Source organism: Tetrao urogallus (assembly GCF_951394365.1).
Source record: "Tetrao urogallus genome assembly, chromosome: 7".
In the NCBI taxonomy this organism is placed as follows: Eukaryota; Metazoa; Chordata; class Aves; order Galliformes; family Phasianidae; genus Tetrao; species Tetrao urogallus.
The window spans coordinates 5345267-5367161 of record NC_136820.1 but is presented as its reverse complement, the minus strand read 5'-3'; the positions used below and the strand labels follow the sequence as shown (position 1 = coordinate 5367161).

The 21895-nt window shown below is 39.7% G+C and overlaps 1 protein-coding gene across 1 annotated transcript in view; it reads left to right on the top strand.

Moving 5' to 3' along the window:
• The window catches only part of TBX20 (T-box transcription factor 20), a gene marked incomplete at both ends in the record, with an annotated part of 31314 nt that extends 19166 nt beyond the window's left edge, over window positions 1–12148 (top strand). Inside the window, 2 exons of the mRNA XM_079538387.1 lie at window positions 7828–7937; window positions 11808–12148. Of these exons, the coding sequence (XP_079394513.1) occupies window positions 7828–7937; window positions 11808–12148 (451 nt within the window). The remainder of the gene's footprint in view (window positions 1–7827; window positions 7938–11807) is intronic.
• Between the last annotated feature and the right edge of the window lie 9747 nt (window positions 12149–21895).

Here is a 21895-nt window from a genome sequence, read left to right as displayed (position 1 = left end):
ACAAAATGCCAAGCGCAGTAATGCGGATGATGAGAAATCTTTTTTAATGGCAACCTGTGTTTAATAATATTAATTAAAAAACAAAACCAAGCAACAACAACAAAAACAAATAAATGAAAAAGTAATGCAAGTTTTATGGGCAGTTCACTCTGCGATTAAGTTTTAAGGGAATGTCTTTATGCTTCTGCTAAAGTAAAACTGCCAAGCTCATAAAAGAGGCAAAAACAAAATTCAAACAGAATAGATTCCGAATTTGTCTTCTGAGTTATGATAAAGGTGGCCTTTCAAAAATAAATAAATAGCTAAAACTATTAGAGTGAAGTGTCATGCAAACAGTCCAGTGAAATGAGTGATCGTTTGAAGAGCGTGAGTTGCCTGAACTACTGAATTGTAACCTAATGATCAAACAAGAATTGACACAGCATAATTATGACTTGAATGCTGCTGGGCTATTTTCTCCAGCATGTGATAGGCAAGTTCAGGTTGTGAACTTGAGACTGTTAAAGGCAACTAAGGGAGTATACCTGTACATACAAGCCTTTCTGGGAGATAGAGACTTGCTTTAAGGAGATAATGGGAAAGTCTGGCTGCACAACCAAGTGATTTCTAGGCAGAGAAAGCAAGGACTGCGGGCTAAGGGAAGTAAGAGAGCCACAACCCAGCATACCAGCTAGATTTGCACAGTAATCAGATTCTGAATTTCCCCCTGAGGAGCTTCACGTCTGAAACGTGGAGATACATTGTACTGCCTTACCAGGCTGCAAGTGAAATGGATGCTAATGCCCAGATACAGGTAGTGTCTCACTGAAGTAGCAGTCAAACCATGTACTTCATGTGCTGTCAGCAGCTGTCTCTGCTCCCATCCCTTCCTTGTTCACCCTACGGAGGCTACCTTCCTCCCTGCTCCCACTGGTTACTGCTAGCTTAGAGGAAAGACCCCAGCTTGCTGCCAGAAATGCATACCCTCTGTCCGTGCTCGAGTAGGGCTTTCCCATAGCTGTTGTTGATGTGGGAAGAAGTGATGTTCTGAGCTTAGGGAGAGACCCTGGGTGCAGCAGTACCTAAACGCCTGGTGACTCATACTTGTTGCAGATGTGCTGAGGTTATTCCAGCAACTGCTGCTGCAAGGGGCTGGATTGATTATCTGTAGCTTCTGTATTCACCTTTCCAGACCTTGCAGGAGGCTTGAATGGCTTAGGATACGTAGTGAGCATTACCTGCCTACATTTAGGCACCTGGAATAGCTGAAACCTGAAACATTCCCTTCAAATTTGATTCCTCCAACTCTACTTCCTGCTAGCAGTCAACTCTTCCTTTTCTCCAGCATAAACCCTTCCTTGCTAGCTAAAACCTCTTCAGTTCCCAAGATTTTAAGCATTAGCTTATTTTCTAGTTAGGCCTGCTTTTCTGTTATCTCCTTCTTGTGCAAAGTTGTATAAAATATTTTAATTTGCTAGTGTTTTCCGCTTAGCAGTGCATGCTCAGCAGGTGGGATGATGTCGAATCACATCCACCATTTCTATCTCAGGGAAAATTTTCCAGGAGATTTCCCCAGACCTGTGTGTCACAGTGCTGCTCTGCCTTTACCTTGCATCCTCTGCCTGACAGTCACAAAGAACTGATAGAACTCACTGGGTGAAATGGAGCTTTGTGGGGCTGCTTATCTGTTGTTGTCACCATATTTTGTCACCATTCTGTCTAGTGGTTGGCGACCCTGCACACAGCAGGGAGGGATTGAAACTAGATGCTCATTGTGGTCCTTTTCAACCCAGGCCATTGTATGAAATGTATTTTGCAGGGAAAAAGATGCAGAGAAAGACCTTTGATATGCATTTGTAGTGGTTATGCTTTTTGGCAAACAGGAGAAAAAAATAAGTTCTCCTTTTGTTTTTTCATTCCCTGTATAAAGACTTACTCATTTTTTTTCAGCTGAGAGATGTAGAGTGGGTATACTTAATATCCTCATGTTCCTCCTTCAGTTATTACTTTTCCCATGTCATGGCTTCAGCCAAGCTAAATCACCTCCATGTTACAGCTATTCCATAACTGTCATTGCTAATCAGATGTTTACTGTGAGGATGCCAGTACTACTTGGTGATGTACTCATTCTTTCTCCTTAAATCATCTAGAAGTAGGTGTTCCATAACTTAATTTTCCTTTCACTTCCTTTTTAAAATTGCATATATTCTTGTAGAATTGCTTTCATCCAACACTTGCCTGATAGTTTTGACTTTCAGTGAAAATGTATGGTGCTTCTGTGCTACGTTTTGGGCCAAATTATACTTCAGTTCATGTGAGCCAATGTAGTTTGATGAGCCCTGGTTCTCAGCTAGTTAGAGTTGGCTCAGCTGACACAAGTGATGTAACAGTGCTGCTCTGTTCTGGTTGAGGATTTGGTCCATACCCTATTGGAGCTGAGTTAGGCTCTAAGGTCAACCTGCAATATTAATCTACCAGTGGAACAAGCAGATCAATCTGTGTCTGTCTGTTCGTACATGCATAAGGTAGCAGCTATAAGCCATGGAAACATGAAGGCTGAGTGATAACTGAACAGTGCTTCTGACAGTTTTTATTGTTCACTCCTAGCTGCTGTTACAGAAATGTATTTGCTCCTCCTGCTGTTTTCCTCTTTTTTTTTTTTTTCTTTCTGTTTTGTTTATTTTTTTTAGGGCTTGTTTTTAGCACTTGCATCTTGGACAAATTAGTCATATTTTCCCTTAAAAAAAGAAGTCCAGTACAGTGCGACTTCCGACAAGTTTATTTTTATGCCTTCTCAGCCCATTTATCCCATCTGTCTTCACCTCACCTCACTTCTGATGTCTTCTGTTATCTGGGCTTTCTTCCAAACACACTAACTGGCAGCTACAAAAAAAAGGAAACCTTTGAAATGCAGAACGAAAGAAGTCATTCAGGCCGCAAACTGATAATTCATACACTTTATATCCTGCTCTGTATTTTTCTTTGCGTTGAATGGAATGGCCAAGTAAAACATAGTTGTCAGGTTTTCTTATTTCATTTTTTAAAGATTTTCTTTAGCATTGCTTTTCTCCTCAAGAAAAAGACAAAAGCCACGACAGCAGGAATAGGGAGTGGATTCTGAGGATATCCTTATATTTTGCTTACCTATCACTTGGATAGTAAGGGCATGTAGAGAAAATGCTAACAGGTTGCTGTACTCTGCTCTGAAATTTGTTGCCCTGCATAACTGAGAAAATGACTTCTGAAGAGGATATGAGTCTGGAGTCCCTGGATCTACCGCTTGCTCTTTAATCACTTTTGCGTTTTGCTTTCAGTAGGTTTTGAACCTGGCTTGTGGTGGAATGGTACCTGAATATTGTATCAACTCCATCCTCTCTGAATCCATGATATAGATTTAAGATGGATACCGACCCTGGCCTGGCTCCAGCAAACTCCTTCTGGATTAGATTTTCTAACACCTTCTGCCAAAACCAAATATATTGCCCTTAGCCTCCTCATCCCAAAAGGAAAAGGTAGACTTCCTGTCTCCATCTCCTTGGTGCTCTCTGTGCCAAACTGAGGAAAATCCATAGCTTCGGGCGCGTGTTGCAAGTGTTTATGGGGGGTGTTGCGTTTATGGGGCGCTGTGGCCACGTGAGCCCTCACTGGTAACAGCAGAGCTCGTGATCACGCACCTTGGGATCAGGGTCACGGTAATTAGCAGGCTGTTGTGAAGGCACAGCTGTAACAGTAACAGTAAAAGCAACAGAAAAAAATGATATTAAAAAAGCACCAAATAAACACCTGCTTCCATCTACAGAGAAGCAGTGTTCTTTCATCTTGATTAAAGATCCTGCTCAATGTGATCTGGGCTTTACGGGCTCCAGAGAGAACTACTTTGATCTGGATTTGACAGCATTGGAGATCGAGCACCCTTATACAGGCCCTTGCTTCTCAGCTGTCCCCCAGGTATGCTTCCTGCAGTCTCTGTGAGTATCCAGTACCATGGCAAGATCTTGGGTTTAATGTGTGAAGTGTTAGTGAATTATTCACCAGGCAGTTCAAGGTCTTCATCTCCACTTCTGACCCTTTCAGAGTGCTCTGTAAAGTGCAATGCTAAGTAAATGTAGGCAAAGACTCGGCATGTATTTACAAGGCGTAGAGTATCCTGCCTATGTACCTTACAACCATGCAAACTGATCATTTCTCCCAGTCCTTTACTTCCTTAGATTTCTGGTCCAGGACTCACTGGTTTCTTTCATTCTTTGTTTCTAAACAGCACGGGCTTGTTAAAAGGACCAGGCTCAAGGCGTGCTTCTGTCAGAAAGCAGATCATCTGGATCAGCCTGAACTCCTTTTCCTTATTACCTCTTCTTACTTTTATCATGCCTTAGTATTTCCTTGGAGGGTGTGGTAGCCAATAAGTGCTTGTTTTTTTCCTCTCCATTTGGCACGTGATTTTTTTTTTCCTTCACCTTCAGCTCCTAACTTGCTCTTCTCCAGCTCGTCATCTGCTGTTATCCAATTGCACGTGTAATGTAGCTAAAATCACAGTAATATATCATGCCTGTGTATTGTTTATTACCTCCTCTGAGTATTCATGAAGGAACAATGAGTTGAGGAGAATTCTGGAAGAATGAAAATTGTTGGTAGGCCACAGAAAAGGGTTTGACAGAAAGAACACATCCTTCTGGTATCCTGCTGATAGGTTTTGGTTCCTCAGAAATCAAGATTATTGCTCATAAAAGAAACTGGAGCATTTTAAGTTGCATTAAAAGATGCAAATTGTTAGATCTAAGTATTAGATAATGAGAGATCACAAATTGAATAGCCCAGGTAAAAAAAAATATGGAGCAACTGGAAATCACTTTCCTCTTCAGGCAGATAGCAATATATGAAGATGTTGCATAGGGAACTGTAAAGCCATAGGTTCAAATAAATAAGTCTTTTCATATTATTATTACAATTATATTTTGAGACTTCTGAAAAAATGTTTATTTTATTGGCCCACTCTATAGGGCATCATATTCTTTTTTTGTGTCAATTCTGAACAAGATTTCACAGCCACATAAAGCCTGCTGTATAAGTTTAGCTTTCTCTTACACATCTACTTCAGAGCAAGTAGTACCTCTGTTTGAAATGAGTTGAAGAGTTTAATCTTCTCTTTCCAACCTCTGTGGGAAACTTTACATGTTTCCTCAGATTAGATGAGTTCCAACCATTTTCTTTTCTGGGAAGACTTGACCTCTGAGAGGTGGTCTCTGAGCGTGAAATAGTTGAGCCTCGTGCAAATGTCACCACCTCTTTCCTTTGAAACACACAGAGAAGCAAAGGTTATCCCTTGATTTGGTCGTTAGGTCACTTGTGCCAGATGGGGAAAACCTGAGTGCAGATTCCAGCTCTTGTTTTGCTAGATTGGAGAACTCAGAGATAAGCTCCATGTGTGGAAAAAATGCACCGCTTCTCTTTGTTTCCTTTTGCATGCCTAGGTGTTCTACTGCTCATGGTTTTGTATTTTGTTAGGTCTGTGTAGAGTTGTAAATGCAGCAGGTGTGTGTGCAAAAGGAGAATGTCCACTTGAAGGCTGTGGGGGCCAGGTATCTAAATCCTGGTGTGAATCTCATGCACCCATGATATAAATCAAAGCGTCAACGTCCAAAATGAAAAATTACTAGGTGTGATGAAGTTACACCTTAAATCACCAGCATAGTTAGGCTAGATAAGTGCATTAAATGTTGAGCTTTAAGTCCCAGATGCACAAAAGGAACTGCTTTTGCAATGTGAATTTCTTTCCCTTATCCAATATGTTCAAACCATTTCTTCCGCCAAAAAAACCTGGCCTCTTGTGCCAATAAGTGAGATTAATCTTCTAAAATTTTAGCGTATTACCTGCAACATTACAACATTAAAAACAAATAAACAAACCTTATACTTCTTTGTTTTCAGACTTTACAGGTACAGGGTTCACTAAGAAGTCATCTCTTTCCTTTAAAAGAAGACAACCGTATAGAATAATAGAATACTCTGTCTTGCATACAGACCCATCTGGAAAAAATTTAGTCTGTAATAATCATGGGCATTTGATTTAACTCTAAATCCCCGCAGGTAATTCAAACATAAATTTATTGGGGTGAATTTATCCTCCAACTGATCCAATGAGGTTAGAGATGAACTCGGCCCACTGCACTTGAACTAGAGTATGTAGTCTTTCCATTGCATCCGAATATTGTGGGAATGCCTGTCATTATAAGCAGACCCTTACTAGAAATGCAGTCAATAGAGACAATACAGGCAATCACCTAAATTACAGTTATTTTTCAGACCTTTAGAGATTAGTAATTATTTGGTTCTGAATACATAGACCGGTATCTAAATCAATTAGAAAACACTGGTCTGATTTGTTATTTGTTAATTCTGCATTCATTTGAGATAGCCTGTTTAGTTAAGTAAAATTCGTTGCACTTCACATTGTACTGGAAAAAAAAAAATCAAGAGGCATTCGGTACATAATGTAAACAATACCATCTGTCTTTTTCTTTGTAAAGTCTTGTTTGAGATAGCCCCGATATGCCTACTGTTTTCAATCACTTAAAAGGCAGTAATTTAATTATATCATCCTCCATGTAGGAACTGCCATTGCTTTCAGTCCCCTTCCAGTCCTGACACAAGTAAATCATTTTGATAAGATCCACTTTTTATTTATATTTTTTTCCGAGGAGACTAGCATAAGTAATGATACCAGTGATAGACCAAGGACAAAATGACTATAATGGGCTTTTTGCAGGAGAGGAAAACATGTGCCGTTGTGATTTACCCTGTTATTTGGAAAATGTTTTTTCTTGGAATTTCTGCAACAGCCACTCTCTCATAGCGAAGGGCATTAAGAAATGCGAACACACAAACGGCGAGCACGACAGAATCTTCATGGAGCTGCAGTTTTAAGCAGCTGTCACTGTTTAAATTTCTTAAATGGGAACAGAAGTCAGACACGTTTTGAAAATATGCCTAGGTTAGATTCATCTTTGGTAGAATGCCACCTACTTACACGGAAACACGCTGGGTATGTGGTTGGATCTTCCCTACAGACTGCTATGGCTTATCAGGCAGATATGCCTTCCTTCTATTTAAAAAATTGTGTGGGTGAATTCAGTGCGTTGTGCCATTGGCAAGGCATGAGCCTGGCAGACACTTCTACCCTCCCAGAATAGATGCTGCACGAGATCTGTAGTGTCTGCAGACTTCCTGCTGCAAATTGGCCTGAGCCCTGGTGTGGAGAGGACATGTTAAGAGGTTAGCTGTCTCTGGATAGATCATTCTCGTGCCCCTAATTTCAGGAAAACAGAGGATGCCAGATGAAGTGGCTACGTGTGTCACAGAAATTTGTTTGAAAGGAACTGAGTCGTGTATCTGAACCTGGACTGGTCACTGAGCATTAACAGCTCCAGGGCACAGGTTTTATTGCTTGCATTTTCACACTGGTAAGCAGTTCTGGTCTTGTATTTGCTGTCTGAGACCTTCCTCAGGTACTGTAGCAAGAAACTTACACTAGTTTGGCTGCTGAAGAAGCAGCACCATGCACTAAGAGGTGATCACCAATGTTGAAACACCACAGGCCAAGTATGGTGTTTCCAGCAACGTGCGGTGAGATAACCTTTTTGGTAAATTACTTTGGAGAGCTTGTGTGAGAAAGGTGTGATTTGGGCAGGAAAAAGGCAGCATGTTCACTGTTTTTAACCCAACTAATTATTTTCATATTCCAAGGGTTAAACTGCTGCTGCCAAACAGAGGCTGACGACTTGGGTTATCCTGTGAAACAGATAAGAAGCTGTTTAGGATGTTATTGATGTAGTATGTTGTTTCCTTTCACAGAGAAAGTGTGGAGAGCCTTATCCAAAAGCATTCCTATGCCCGATCCCCGATTCGAACCTATGGTGGAGAAGATGATCTGGGAGATGACAGCCAGGCAACGCAAAGCAGAGGTAGGAAAATCTGCTCATGAGGTAAACTGTGCTTAAGAAAAGGAGGATCACGGCCAGTGCTGTGGTACTCTGAAGCATTTCTTTGGTGTCTGTCTCTGCTACAAATCCACAAAGAAGAATACTTATTCCCGTATTGCTCTGTTGGACATTTGATATGCCTATGGATTGGAGTGGGTGGCTCACTGAGGAGACAGCTCTAGAAATGCATATATATCTAAACTGCCATCAGAAGAAAATTACTGCTGTTTCCATTTCAAGACAGCTGAAAAACAGACAACTTCATTGCTGTGGTGCTGAGTGCAATCTCAGATAACCACCCTTTTGTAGAACTTGAAAGCTGTATCTCAGCATCAGCTGTAAAGTGCCATGCAGATGTGCCCTTTGCTGCCAGCAAAGGATTTGGTTCAGATCACATTCAACCAGCCTGTGGTTAGCTTGCTTTGCTTCTACAGGGAGAGAAGTCCATAGCTGCCTGGTGAACTGACATTTAATTATTTGTCTAGTAATTTCTAAAATGTGTCCTTACTATTTGTGCATTTCACCTCAAGTACTTCAGGTTTGTCTGCTTTAGCAGTCACAAAAGTAGTAGTAACACGAAATTGTTCTTTGTGGGGACAAATCGCATCTGCCATAATTTGCCACTGGAAATAGATCCATACTGCTGACTAGCATAAACTTGTGCTACAGTGTGCTTTGCATGTTGACTTTGTGACCTGTCTGATATGCAACAGCCACTTGAGGTAAGGCAGTTCTATTTGCCTTCTGACTGGCAGTGCCCTTGTCTTGTCCTCTAACTTCATACAGCGTTGCTAAGATAAGAGCATTATTTCTGGGCATAAACTATTTAGACTTGTGCAGGGAAAACACACTTATTTTTAACTACAACTCGCTCTTCAACAAAATGTGATTAGTTGGGTGTGTTCACACACATCTATTCTGAGAGTAGTTCCATAGATTATGGAGTTCCTAGAGTAACTCCTTAGCTGGTACGATGCCATCCTTGCAAATTCTTCTGGGGGACTACCTTGTGTTATGTCTCCTTAGATCCTAGGACACTTATTGTTGAAAACAGCATACATTTTTCACTTGACAAAAGTGCAGAGCAAGGCACCTTCCCTCCAAGATCTATGTTTCTCCCCGGGCTGATGTATTTGAGACTGACAGAGTAAGAAAGGTGAGTATTAGAGTGAGTGCTGGCAGTCAGAGCCATTCTGAAGAGAATGGTGAAGGAAGGTGTAACAGGAGGATAGAAAAAGTTATTAAAATTTATTTTTTGTAAAATATATGCATGGCACACATTTGCTTGCAACAGGACATATATGTGAGGAAGATGACGAGTTATGGCAACCAACTTTTCTCTAATGTGGGAGCCATATGCTGGGACCCAACTCTCTGGGGCAACCAGAACAGTTACACACGCTGCCTTTGCAAACAATTAACTTGTGCTGCTTTCACTCTCTGTTTAGGTCTGGTATCTTTAAAAAATAAAAAGTCCTCCAAGATATATAGAGAAATAATTATTTCACTGAAACTCCTCAGACACTTTTATTTCTTCTGATGCAGTTTAAAACACACAAAATGGAGGTGTGTCCTTCCAGACACATGAGAACTGACAGCTAAATACATGCGTGCTGCTGGGTGGTGTGTGTAAGAATCTCAGTGTAGGATTATTGGAAAACATTTATTTGGTAACAGCAGTTGTGATGCGTGAGACTTCTTGGAATACTAAATTGCAATTGGGACCATTGTAGTTGGAGGAGAAATGGGCATTTCTGGATGTTTCTCAGGAGAAGTAATCATATACTTGGTTCTGTGTAGAAAGAAGGAAGTTTATCACTGCGATGTATTTCTAATTACTTCAACACTCATCCGGAGCCTCCTCATCTCAGCCCATTTCAGCTGCCTAAAGATAGAAATGGCGAGCCTTCAGTAGTATGTTTATCACAGAAAGTCTGTTTCCAAAGGAATTAACAGATATGAAATAAATCAAATTAAAACTCCTCAGTGCGCAGTGTCTGGGTGCCTGTCCTCCAGCATTCACACTCAGGGTTGATGGTAGCCACCTGAACCAGAGCCAAATGTGCAACTTCTGCTGAAATCCGGATTTACAGCCAGCTTTCCCACTAGCGCAATAATGCTCCGATACTCCTTGATTTCTAATGGGTTTTGCTCTGGCCTGTGAGCGTGTCGTTATCTGTATAGTTTGGCTCTGGATCCTGATTTCCCAGCAGTTAGGATTTGGTTCTGTGGTGGGTTCAGGATCTGGGTCAAGTCCATTCCTTTTGCTGAATGGACACGATTTCTGCTTCCTCTTACTGCGCCGTTTCACTCGTTCCATTAGGCAGAGAAGGAATTAATCAAAAGCAGCACTCTTTCTGACTTGAGAATCTCTCTCTGATTACATTTATGTATTATTGTCATAGTATTATGTCTTTTCTTTCTGTTGTTCTTTGCCACGATTTTGAGTACATGACCATGACTGCTAGACAGGCATCTTAAAAAAAAATGAATGTCTTTATATTTCTTTATTTTATTGTTCAGATGAACCTGTCTTCTAAAAACCAGATTTATGAAACTAATACCTGTAATAACAACTGCAAAAATTCTTCTCTGGACATTTTGCATTACTGGCTTGAAATTATGTTTTGGAAAAAATAAAATAAAATAAAATTGCCAGTACATTTATTTTTAAAGTAAGAAACATTTTCTCAATGGACGCGGTTGGACAAGAAATAAAATACAGAAGGGACAGAAGTTGAACTTTTGTTTGAATAGGAATAAAATTAAGAGTGTATTTATAGGATTTTGTTTTATCCCCCCATCTCTAGAAGCCAGGCATCTGATGATAACCAGATGCTGAGAAGAACAGCAGAAGTGAGGGGCAATAGCTTCATCAGACTATTTGAAAATGACTGTGTATAATTACCAACACAAACTATCCATTGATTTTCCTCTCCCCCCCAAAAAAAACCAACAAAACAACAAAAAAACCTGTCAAAATAAATAAGATTCTGCCACTTTTGGAGAAAAAGTTTTAGAGGGGGAAAACTTGTGTAAACAGAAATTTTTGGAACTCTTCAGATGGAAAAAATATCAAAGAAACCACAGTCACTGGATTAAAAGTACATATTTATCTTGGGAATAAGTTTATCATATTTTTATGTACTAAAAAACAGCATCTCAATATAATTCAGTATTGCTGCTGTTCCGTAGAGCACTATACACAGTTGGAAAAATAAGAAGAATGTTTTGACACTTTAGAGCTTTTTGGAAAACCTAAATTTGAGTGGAAAGATCTGCATCTTGACATGCTGTTGAAAGCATGCTGACATGCTTTCCTGGTGTTAAATGATAAAAAAAAAAGAGCCAATGAAACTAACAAAACAAAACCCAATAACTTGTAATGCAAATGATATTTTCTTATGCTTTACCAGACTGAGATTTCAGAAGAATTTAATCAGTTCTACTGAAGGTCTGTTGTAAAAAGCCACAAGCATGTTTTAACACAGGGATCTGATGCAGGGTGATTCCATGTTGCAGTAGGTGCGTCAGTGTTTGTTCCTGCCATTGCAAGGCGTTTCATACCAAAAATGTCCAATGGGTAAAAATGATTTTGCTGTTCAAGCCAACTGCAACCAGCTTCCTGTAACAGGAGTTTGTCTAAGGTTTAGGGATAAAGGAAACTAAATGGCAAATTACTATGTAAAGAAAGATGCGGTGAAGAGATAGAAGAATTTGGGAAGTATTTCCAGTGGCAACTCATAAATATAATTCAGCCTTACTGTGAAAAATTATTTTCCTCTTTTTGCTCTTCTACCAGCTTTGTATATTGCACTGCAAACGTCAGGCGTTCTTTCTCTTCATTTGCAGGATCAGCTTTTACAACATCTGATAACCTGTCCCTCAGTTCCTGGGTATCCTCTTCAACCAGTTTTCCTGGATTTCAGCATCCCCAGTCTTTGAGTGCCCTGGGTACCAGCACTGCATCCATTGCTACGCCTATTCCTCATCCAATCCAAGGATCCTTGCCTCCCTACAGCCGCTTGGGAATGCCTCTAACGCCCTCTGCGATAGCCAGCTCCATGCAAGGTACTGGCCCCACTTTCCCTTCTTTCCACATGCCAAGGTACCACCATTACTTTCAGCAGGGTCCTTATGCAGCCATCCAGGGACTGCGTCACTCCTCCGCAGTCATGACACCGTTTGTATGACTGATGTAAGATGACAGAAGCGTAAGATTTTAAATGTGCAAGCTTGGTATGAAAAAATATAAGGGACCTTCTCAAAAGGCCTGCGGTGGGAGACTGCTGAACTCAAACCAGCTAAGAAAATGCTTTGTGGAGATTGATTCCTCCATTGAGGGATCACAAGAAGAGAGCACGCAGCTTGGAGCTGCTCACAGACCTATGTGTAACACAGTCAAAACAGATCCCAGAGTTCCCAGGATTTCTGGTCATGTGCAGGTTGTTCCAAAGGTTCGTTAAGCCTCGTGGAAAGAGACTATGTTCATGCAGCAGTGTACAAATTAATTGTGTATAAGTCTTTTTCTGTATGCTAGAAGGATTCTGAAAAAGGCAATACTCTTATTCATCCTCACCTCTTCTTGTGACTAATGAGCATCTAAACAGAAAAATGTATCCCTGTAACTTTGAGCATGTTTTAGGCTATGGGAATAGGAATGGGACAAAGTGGAGAAAGGCCACTGTCCTTTTTAAAAGTCTGGCTTTTATTCACCAAGAGCAGTATTTTATAATTGCTACTATAATCTCATAGAGAAAATCATTAGCAAGTATTTATTTCTTTCTTTGATCTTTCTTTGTTTCTTTCACAAAACACTTAACAGTTCTGAGAAGAACTGTGTTACAGGCCGGAAGCAGTAATGATGCATTCTGTTCTGCTTCTCTCATTTCCTAGGAGGAGCAATTTAGCAGTCCATTAAGATATGATGAAGGAAAACACTGAGTTTTAGAAAATCTGTTGCTTTTAAACTTAGAAACTCGAGACACTAAATTTTTAAGCCAAAGCTACTGTTTGCTGCTGTGCTTGCCATACGTCCAGCTGCAAATGAGTACCATTATTTAGCAGTATTTCAGGTTAGATCAGTCTATATCTAGACTCTAGATCAAACTATAATCAGTAGTTTCATACAAAAATAACAGTATCTTGGAGTGTCTTTCTACTTACTCTGTTTTCTTGGGTATGGTCATAGGTGTTGCTAGACAAGCTGTTTGGCCAAGACACAAGAGTTGTACTTTTGAGTTTTTCAAGTCCCAGTTTCCTTGGGAAAATATCATTGACGAGGTTTGCCTATAATTTTTTTTTATTCACATCTGCCTTATTTTAGTTACTGAGAAGAGTTCTCACTGAAAATACTGCCCGCTTTTTCTAGTACGTTGTGTTTGATGCAACAGAAGATCTGTGGATTCATAGGAAAAAATGACCTCTGCAGAGAGCTAGCATGAATCCTTTGCACTGTTGAAAAGAGAACTGGTGTGATGCTGGTTTTCTGCCTGTAAATAAGTCAACACAGACTTTCTGTGTGTTGTTGCATCCAAGTTGTAGTGGTAACATCTATTAGTAAAAAAAAGGACTTGCAATTCAATCTTACATAATAAAAGATTAGTGTAGAGCTGGAACAGATAGAAAGACATTTTGGCACTATTCTCCTCTACTCTTGACCAGTGGATGTTGGTGACATAAAATGAGAAGTATAGTGCAGTCCACTGAGTGAAGTGCAGGGCAGGTCACCATCTTCTGTTGTTGTCCCAGTGCCTCATCATAGCAGCCTGGTCACAGACAGCAGTGGCAACATCCCAGACTTTTCCCAGCTTCTACTATAGGCCAGTGCATACATTGAAAGATAAGGACCATCTATGTATTTTCCAGTAGCTGAATTTAAGATCTCGCAAACTGGCCTTTACAATCACCTTAGTCATTTGCTGTATCATCCTAATTTTCCCTTTACTCATTGTTGGGCATGCTAATAAAAAATGACCTGGGAAAAATCGGCAACTTTTGTGCTCTGCACGTGAGTGAAACCAAACCTCTATTTGCAGTCTCTGGGTTTAGCACTACTACAAGCAGGTCTGTAAAAACATGAGCCAACCTCTGCAGTTTTTAAGTGGCTTAGAATCAGACACTGACCAAATTGTCTTGATATATCTAAACATTAAATTTTGCTATAGATTCATCTGGAAAGTGCACGTTGCAAGGTTGTGCGTGCTCATGGCCTGTTCTGACATAATAATACTATTTTTCATGAAATTACATGATACTGAAAAAATCTAGATTATACTAGAAGAGTGCTGCAAGAAAATACCTTCTTAAGTAAATATCCAATTCTACAGACATAAAAATTTCAGGGGAGATTTGGAAGGGAACTTTAATGTCTCTTCTTCAACTGCTTGACTTCTGTTTAAAAAAACAAACAAAAAAAAGCACACAGCTGTACGAAGGTCCTGCGGTGAAGTTCTTTACAGCCTATGGGGAAGTTCTGTTTCTCATATCTATTTCCTTTTGCAGCTCCATTAACTTATCTGAAGCTGCAATGAATACGGTTAGGTCCAGAAATCAAACCAGTAGCTTTAATCCTGATACTCATGCTAGAAAGGGGTCAAGTAGGAGGAAGGCAGCTTTCTCATGGCTTCAGAAATAAGTTTGCAACAGGTAAGTTGGTTTAGGCAAGCTGTTCAAGTTATCTAAAGACTGCCCATACGTTGACCTGTCCTTCCTTTGTGAGTCAAATTTGGAGAAATAAACCGTACAATTTTTAGCCCTTCTCCAATCTCAGTTCTAAAAACACCAATATTTGGCATGTAAAAATTCCCCTGGTTCTGCTTCAGAGAAAATGCTCCAGGTTCTTCTTGAAGGAATGAAACCCGATTTTGACATCATTTACAAAAATAATGAAAAGCATTTGTCTTTCATTTGGTATAAGTAAAATGTGTTGCATACCTGAAAAAGGTGGCAGTAGACTTCCCCTGTATAAAAACCGGGCAAGGCCAACACCTTCCAAATCTTCTGTGATGAGGTTTACTTTGGAGATGACCAAGAAAGGCTTCTGCAGAATTATCTGTCAAATCCACAGCCTGATTTTCCCAGTCAGGTCAAGGCTCAGGACCTTCTCTCCACCTAATTTCTTCTCACCCTTCCATGGGCAGCAGGAGAGTGATTCCACAATGAAATTCCTGCTCCTCTTTAGTGAGAAATTTCTTAACTGTAAGCAAGACAGGATTTCATTCATATTTACATTCTTTCCTAAAAACAAAGTCTGTCTGCATGGATGGTGGTTATGATAGCAGCAATACAGGAACTTTGCAGAGCAGACTGAAAAACAGCTATTAGTCAGCTTCAGCACTGAGTGCATAACTGAAAAAAACATGAATGTAAATGTGTCATTAATTGGTTAAAGAAGAAAACAGTTTTGCTTCAAATTGCACTACTTTCAAAATAACTCAGTAATTTATTGAAGGAATTGCTGTACTGCTGTCACAATTCTATCACTTTCAGGACAGAACATCTGTTGCTGGTAGATGTTCTAGGAATGCCAAATGTAATCTAGAGTTTATTTTCCAATATAATTCATGTTTTATATCCCATGAGAAGTGCTCTTCACCTTTACGAGCTATCTTGGCTGAGCAAACTGGTGCTGCTTAGTGGTTCTTTTCTTTATTATTGTTTTATTGAAGAAGGGTGGAGAGAACATGCCTGAATGTGCTTTTCATAAAGCATGATAAGATTACCTTCCAAAGTGTTAAAAGTACTTTTGGGTGTTTTCTGGATTACCCTTTTATCCAAAGACAGTTAACAGCCTTAGGTCTTTTATCCAACAAAAGCATCCCAAGACTAACAGAACTGACATAAACATGTTCTATACATATTTTTTTTCTTCTAGTTTTGGAGCTAGAAATTTGGCTGTTTGTTTTGTGGTGCTGGTTTACGTGGCCTGAGGAACTCTAAAAGATAAAAATTCCGTCCTGCTGGTTTCAGGGTACTCTCCAGATAGAAACAGGCAAACAGGCACACACTAAGTGGATAAAGGTGCAGTTTTTAATGGAAATGCTTCTTTACGAGCTCAGCTATAGTGTGCTGTATGATACCTAACATCATCGTAGTGCAGCCTAAAAAAAGCAATGGAAAAATTTTCCCCAGAAGGCTTCATTCTTGGATAAAGGATACACGCATGCAGTGTGCACCTGAAGGTTGTGACACTGTGCAAACAGATATTTGTGTGAAGGTGGTGCAGCTTCCAGCATCCAACAAACATTAATCGGTATTTGAAAACGAATCTCTTCTAAATTGAAAAAAGCTTGGGCTGGCAACTTGATTATATGCTACATCCTCTGTATGCACGTGGATGCCATAAAGAAACAGAAATATCAATGAAAAATATTGCAAAAACATGGGGAGCTTTCCAAAATTGGAAGGTAATGAAGCTGTGGTAATTCCTTCCTGGATAAGGGGTAGAGAGACGGTGAGATCAGTGTAACGTTTTGGGCTCCTTATCTGGAAGGAAGCCTTGGCCTCAGAGCTTTATGCTCATCATCTGCAGAGGGGTGATGTTCACTCACTGCAAGATAGTGTTTCATTTTGCTGAGATGTTTTTCTCACCGTTCCTTACAGAGTGCTTTCTGCTGCAGAAGATGTGGTTTCTGTACTATTTACTTGCTGGCCAGAGGGTTTATGTACTGACTCTGTGATAAACTGTCCCCAAATATAGTCTTTAGTTTATAACATAACAACTTCTTTTCCTTTATCTTCCTAAAAGAAACTAAGCAGCGATTTAAATAAACTTTGAATTAACTTCTTATAATACTTTAAGGACAAAAAATACAGTTTGCTGTATTTTACCTTTAGCACATTTAAACAACTTTTTTTTTCTTCTTGTTTTTTTTTTTTTTTTTTTTTTTTTTTTTTTTGTTTTTTTTTCCAATTGTACCTTCAGAAACATGAGGAAAGATTTGTTTTAAAAGTAAGGAAGGTAAAAACTGGATGTAATCTCTTTAACAGAATGTACCACAGTTCTGCTGTTTGCTGTGTTGACTTTGTTGTTTATGATGCGTTGCGTGAGCACATTCACCATGTACTGAAGTGTGTGTTTGTGTGTACGGGGTGGGGAGGGGGAAATCTTTTTATGGAAAAAGAAGTTATGGACATAAACTATGAAGCAACATCTAATGAAAAGTTTCTTTTAAAGTGCAATATATTTATTTCTGCTAGAAATATAATATCAACATTATGTAATATTTGAAGCATTAAATGTTATTTGTAAACAGCTTAAAATTATATATATATATATATCACAAAATTGTACAGAAGTGCAAATGTGTGGATATTCAGTTTCTTTCATTAAAATATTGGGTGTTTTGATATATCATTCTTATTTAGCCAAAGCCTTCTGCCTCTGTTCTTTTCCCTCTAACTGTGATGCTAAGTGCAGTAGAACAAACAACAGAATTTTCACACAGAATTTGGAAGCTTGCAAAAGTTTGTCTCAATTCTAAATCCAACATGTGGAGGATTGCTGTACAGTAGTTAACTATAGCTGTAGTTTGCATATCGTTATAGAAATAGTTCTTTCAAAGGGCCCTGTCTTTATATTCAGAGAAATTGCTATTTTAGCCACTGGAGTACAACTAAATAGTTGAAATATGGGGATCCCAGGATTCCCAATAGACAGAGACGTAGAAAACACTCTCTGAGAAGAAAATTGAAAAGAATTTGGTCTGTTTAGCCTGGAAAAGTTAGAACAACGGGAAGATGTGATCAAGTTTTCAACTGTACATAGAATGTAAAGAAGGAAGGAAGGAATTCTCCATATCTACCACAGGTTTTAAATAGGCTTTTATTCAGTAGCATTTTATTTCTATTTAAATAACCTACTAAAGCATGGGAGGGCTACTTGAGATATCTAAGATATTCAAAGAAGAGGGATAATGAAACACCATACTGCCTAGAGTAGATAAGGAAATAGAAGTCTTTAGGAACGGGTTGAGCATACATTACTGGAGAAAGGTGCAAGTAGAGCCTATCTAGTCTTAAGACAACCAAAGAGGTGCCTTCAAGCTTTTTGCAAGAGCCATACCTTGAAGAGGTTCTAACAAAAAACCTTGTGTTGCTCCAGAGGTTTTCATTACACACCTGCAGTTCAGTTTTATCCTCAAATTGAGATCAGCCGTAGAGCCTTTTTTTGCAGCTAGTTCACAGGAGTTGTTGACTTACAGGGAAACCTGACATGGTAGAAGAGCTGTGAGGTCCTAATGAACAGCTGTAGCGCTGCCTTAATTTGGTTTCTGTCTGAATGTAAGCAAGGAGAGAACAGCCTGAGGTAAGCCAGATGTATCCATTTTCCTTTTGGAATATTTGCAAATGAGAACAGCTCATTGAGTTGGTAACTGCGTATGATGTCTTGTCTGTGCCGTATTTTTATGACTTCTTGGTAGCTAAAAAGCATCTGTTCTCATGGATATTCAGTGCTATAAAAGTCTTTTGCTTAACCTCGGGCTAGAGGGCTTTTTGCTTACATGCAGTGTTGAACACGTGCATTGGTGCTTTTCCTGGGTCAGAAACAGGGATGGTGTTCTTGTTTAAGGTACAGTTCTGCCAAAGATCTTGCTGAAATCAGTAGGCTTAACTGATTACAGTTAAATGAATGCTTAAGTATTTCACTGGCTTTGTAACTGGACGCTCCTCGTGTTTTGTGGAGTCAATTTGTCCATGTGACAACTTGGTGGAGCCTTTATTTACTATTGTCAAGAAGAAAACAAGAGGATTAAATACAGTGAAGAACTTGAGCCTGGCAGTTGTCTAACACCTAAGATCCTTATTAAAGCCAGGCATGGATATCAGCGTTGGTCAATGAGGCTTTTAGAGACCTTTAAGAAAACTGCAGTAACTGGTCCTTGATTTCCACAGTAATGACTAAAGGGTCTAAAAACTATTCTGTGGGGATGCTTGCCAGAAGGGTATTTTTTTGTCATTGCTGGGTTTATTTATTTTTATTTATTTATTTTTGAGAGTAGCATGATAACTCGCTCAGCCCAGTGCAGACAGTGGTAATTCTCCACTGCAGCATTTTTAGCTCTGTTAATAAAAAATGCCTTTGCAAACAGACCTAGCAAAACCTGGTAATTTTTTTTTTTTTTCCCTTTTAGGTTTAAAAACAGTCTTGATTACAGAGACTACGCTAATTCAGTTGATCATTTCCTATTATTGAATTAAAAATAGAGTAACCATGTTAAATTATTCTGATCTACTAGTTGACTTCAACTTGTTTTCGTTGTCATTGCAAAGCCTACCAGGAATAGAATAGTTATTTTTGAGAGGCATCCGTGTCCTCATTTCAGGTCAAGGTTTCCATGGCTTGATACCAGTCTTCAAAACTGTGTGTTCTCCTGTTTTTGGAGAAAGATGGTTAGCAAAAATGGTGCAGATAGGAAGCACTGTCCCTCAGACAGGTAGGGGACTCAGCACTTTGTCTGCTTTATTTCAGCCAGGTGTTGTGAGGGGACTTCAAGCAGCAAGATGCATTAAAGAAGGGCAAATGACTGCCACTGAATCTATAATTTATGGTGTTTACCCCCACAGATGGAGGTAACAATTTCTTGAAGAGCTGCAGCTTTTCTCTATGTAGATGCTTATCTTCTAGTCAGTTGTTCCTAGAATTTCTTCTACATAGTGCATCCTTGCTATGATTCCCTTTGTCTATCTGTGTCAAAAGTCTTTTACCTACTCTTTCAGAGGCAATTTATTCATTCTTATGTCAGCTCAAACGAGAATTGCTCTTGTAGTTTTCACCTGGGTCTCTGCCTCAAGGCATCTTAAAATGTCCTGAAAGCAAAAATATGAAACTGTGGGATTTCAGGACCTACTTACACCCCACACTGCCTTCCAGTCAGACTTTATGGACAACAGATACCATAATTTTAACTATGAAATACTAAATAACTTGGGGATATGTTATCATCAGAATCCACTTTTTGAGTTACTACAGAACTGGGATGAGCTGTGATTCTTAAACAATTAGCCTATGCTTAGCAGTAGCTACTGGAATTGGGCCACCTTTTGTCAGGGGTCTTCCTACTGAAAACCATTCCTCCTTCTGTTCTGCCATTTTTTGTTTGTTTCATGAGGCAATCTGTTTGTCTTCGCTGTTGTTCTCCAGTGAGAAAGCTGCATGTGGGAGAGAACAGTTTTTTACTTTCACTTCCTATCTTAAAGTCATGGTTGATATGCAGTCGCTTACAAACTTACTACAGTTTATTCCTATGCTCTCTCATAGACAGGGCAGCCAAAAGAAGAACTAATTTTTATCTTGATGCAAATTTATGCTTGTAAAATTTGCATTGATTATATTTGAATGCATACCCACGGCTTTGGAATGGCAGCCTTCCAGTTACTTCCCTCCTCATAGCTTTTCCACTCGAGGCACCAGTCGTGCTGCTCATCTTCGGTGGCACTACAAATAAGTTAGCAGTACTCAGGAGATTTATCAGCCTGACTTTATTTAATCACTCCCATTTTCAGTTATCACAGTCACCCCAAACAGTCCATTGCCAGAGGATGATTAGATTGTTTCAGATGGTTAAAGACTTTGGCCTTCTTGGCTCTTTCGTTTTACAAAGCTCTGGGAACATCCTGCATTTTTGTATGCACATATAAAACTCCAACGCTTGTGCCCCCTAATTTTCTTTACGAGGCTTTACACGTCTTTCAGTTGTTCTTAAATGAGTTAGCATGCACCACATGGCTTACCTAGCATTTAAGACAACTTGGCGTGTTTTCCAGTAGTTCTGGACAGACAACTACTTGTGTTTTAAGTCACAGGGAAGTATTTTCCATGTTACATGCCTGATGAGGGAGAAGACTAATAAGGAGCATTGTAGGCTGAGATTTCAAAGCCCCGAGGGAAAATAAGTGTGCAGCTCCCACTAATTTTAGCAAGAACCGTGCTCCTAAATCCCTCTGTCCTCTTTTGAAAGTGTTACCTATGGGGTTTGCCATTCTGGAAGTATTTTTTTTTCTTTCTTTCTTTTTTTTTTTTTTTTAGAGACCACCCTAAAAGTTTTATCATCCTTTCCTGAAACAGAATTCTAAAGCTTCTTTTGCTCTCTGTCCTTGTTCTCCTAATGTTTCAACAAGCTTGGCTGAACGCATGGATGCTTCCTTTTCCTTTGCTGCCTTAATAATAAGAGCGCTTATCTAAGCTGCAAGAGTGAATCTCTCTTCTGTTTATGTGGATCGGAACATGTTTCCTTTGTGGATCCTTCTCAGAAGCTTAGTTCTCCTTATGCAAAGCAGAAGAAGAGACTGTGTACTTGTCTCAAAGGTACAGCTGCCATCCCAACCGCATAGGCAAAACTGACATCTCCCATCCCAAGTAGATGGGCTGGAGTTGTCTTGCCTCAAAAGAAGCTGGGAGAAGCCGGAATGCAGAATTAAGTGGAGGAGAACAGGATGAGCAAGCGCTCAGTGCAGCCAGCGTGGGCTGCCTCCAGCCCTGTTCCTCAGCTGCTGCTGCTGCTTGTTACATCCAGCTTTCTCCCACAGCAAAAACAACACATTTTTCTCTCCATAGGCAGCATACAGGTAGCAGGGTTGGTTGGTCCCACCCCCGTTGATAAACATACAAACAGACCAGATGGTTTTTGGGTGTCTTGTCTGCCTGGAGCCACTCCAGGTTCCCTTAATGATGGAGGAGCCTAGAGGCTGAGATCTCTGATGTTCAAGTTCCTCTCCTAGTTCAGCCTTCTATCTGTACGTTTGGACCTCTGTTTAAAATCCTAGCGGAAAGCTGTGAGGGATATGGCTGATAATTATTTGTAAGTGCAAACTTTAGAAAAACTTTGGTAAAGCCATTTTTTCCCCAAATAGTAGCATGTCCATAAACCTGACCTTCAAAATGTTGCAACTTAAAATATTTTTAACGCTTGTATTATTCTGGAAATGTGAATCCACAA